At 55.3% G+C, this 1,714-nt stretch overlaps 1 protein-coding gene across 1 annotated transcript in view; it reads left to right on the forward strand.

Moving 5' to 3' along the window:
* Nucleotides 1-672: 672 nt before the first annotated feature.
* The window catches only part of NAE1 (NEDD8 activating enzyme E1 subunit 1), a 26,556-nt gene continuing 25,514 nt past the window's right edge, over nucleotides 673-1,714 (forward strand). Inside the window, exon 1 of the mRNA XM_081807878.1 lies at nucleotides 673-828. Within this exon, the coding sequence (XP_081664004.1) occupies nucleotides 776-828 (53 nt within the window). The 5' untranslated portion in view covers nucleotides 673-775. The remainder of the gene's footprint in view (nucleotides 829-1,714) is intronic.

A 1,714-nucleotide genomic window follows, 5' to 3' on the forward strand; every position in this document is an offset into this window, starting at 1 on the left:
TTGCCCACACGATGTGAAACTTTCCTGGAGAGGGAAGAAGGGGAGTGGGTAGAGTTCTTTTGTGCACCTTTCGGGACCCCAGGTTCCCTCTATTAATAGGAGGGCCACATTGTCCTTACTTACTGTCCCCTCTCCCCTCTGGAGACTGTGAACTTCTCAAGAACAGGGCCGCGGACATATTTGTCTTTTTATCTGCAGCTGGGAGCAGCTAACTTTGTGGTTTGAAACAGGACCTCGCGTGGGCTTGTTGCATGAGAGGATGGAAGAAATAAGTGAACAATAATGACCATAATAATGAAAGTTATTATCCACACAGGATTTTTTGTGAGTCTGGCTCTGTGTGTATTCAAGATCTCATTTAAGGCTAATAGGAGCCGGTGCTGGAGACCCATTTATCCCCACTGCACAGATGAACAAACAGAGGATTTGAGAGGTAAAGAGCAGATATCATAAATAGTAAGTGGTTAAAAACCAAATCTGCCGGATTCCAGAGCCCGAGTGCCCCACGATTACCGCATGTACAAAGACACAGACTGGCGGACTAGGAGGGTTGCAGTATAGGGTAAAGACCCGCCTCTGTCCGGGTTCCGGCTATGGGCTGTGGTCGCGTACTCCCAGGCGGACTGGCGACGCGTGCGCAGTGAGGTGGTGGCGCCCCCTGCGGGCGGCGCGCGGGCGGCAGAGGCGGCGAAGGGGCGCTCAGTGCGCCTGCGTGCTGGTGGAGGTGGTGGTGGTGCTCTGCCGGGGCTCGGCTGTTCGCGCGGCGGGTGCGGCCATGGCGCAACCGGGGAAGCTGCTCAAGGAGCAGAAGTACGACCGGCAGCTGAGGTGAGCCAGGGCTCACCGAGTTGGGCGGGCCGGCCGGCGGGCTCCTTTGCGTCCCGGCCGGGCCTAAGCGAGCGGGCGGCGCGGTCGGGCCTCTTCCAGGCCTCCGGCTGGGCCGGGCCGGGCAGTCTTGGGCTTGGGGAGCCGGTTTCCGGGGCTCCCCGGCCTGGGGCCCCGGGGTGACCCTTGAGGGTCGGAACTCTCCTTCTCCGAGGGGTGCGCCCGCCCGCCCGCCACGCGGTGTGCAGTTCGAGGTTCGCCGCCCCAGTGTCTGGCGGGTCACCAGGGCGGCAGCCGGCCCCGCCCCGCTGGGCGCTTACTCCTCATTTAGCAGAATTGGGGGATCGGGTGTACCCCATCCCGGCCGCCCCGAGCAGCGCCGAGTGTTAGGGATTGTCCTGAGCCAGCGCTGTCCAGTAGGAATATAATGCCTGTCCTGTGTGAGCCGCATATGTAATTACACATTTTCTAGTAGCCACATTAAAAAGAAGAAACAGGTGAAATTAATTTTTATACAGTTTCTTTAACCCAATATATCCAAAATATTACCATTTTAACACTTAATCAATATAAACATTTATTAGGGATTTTTTTTTTACCTCTTTTTTCATGCCGTCTTCGAAATCTGGCATTTTACACTTGTAGGCACATCCCAGTTCCGACCAGCTAGCCTCATTTTTAGTGTTCAGTAGCCAAATGTGGTTAATGGCTACCTTAGTGGACACTGCAGGTCTAAGCCATTAGGCAGGTCCTTGGCTAATTCCTCTACCTTGCCTTTTCTCCTTACACACCCCATTCCTTATTTATTAAGCATCGTCTATGTGTTAAGGCAGTGGAAGTAACACAAATGCTTGGCCCTCATCCTTTCTGGAAACCGCCCCCCCCCCCC

Source organism: Leptonychotes weddellii, chromosome 16 (genome assembly GCF_054177405.1).
Source record: "Leptonychotes weddellii isolate Sample4059 chromosome 16, ASM5417740v2, whole genome shotgun sequence".
Taxonomy (NCBI): Eukaryota; Metazoa; Chordata; class Mammalia; order Carnivora; family Phocidae; genus Leptonychotes; species Leptonychotes weddellii.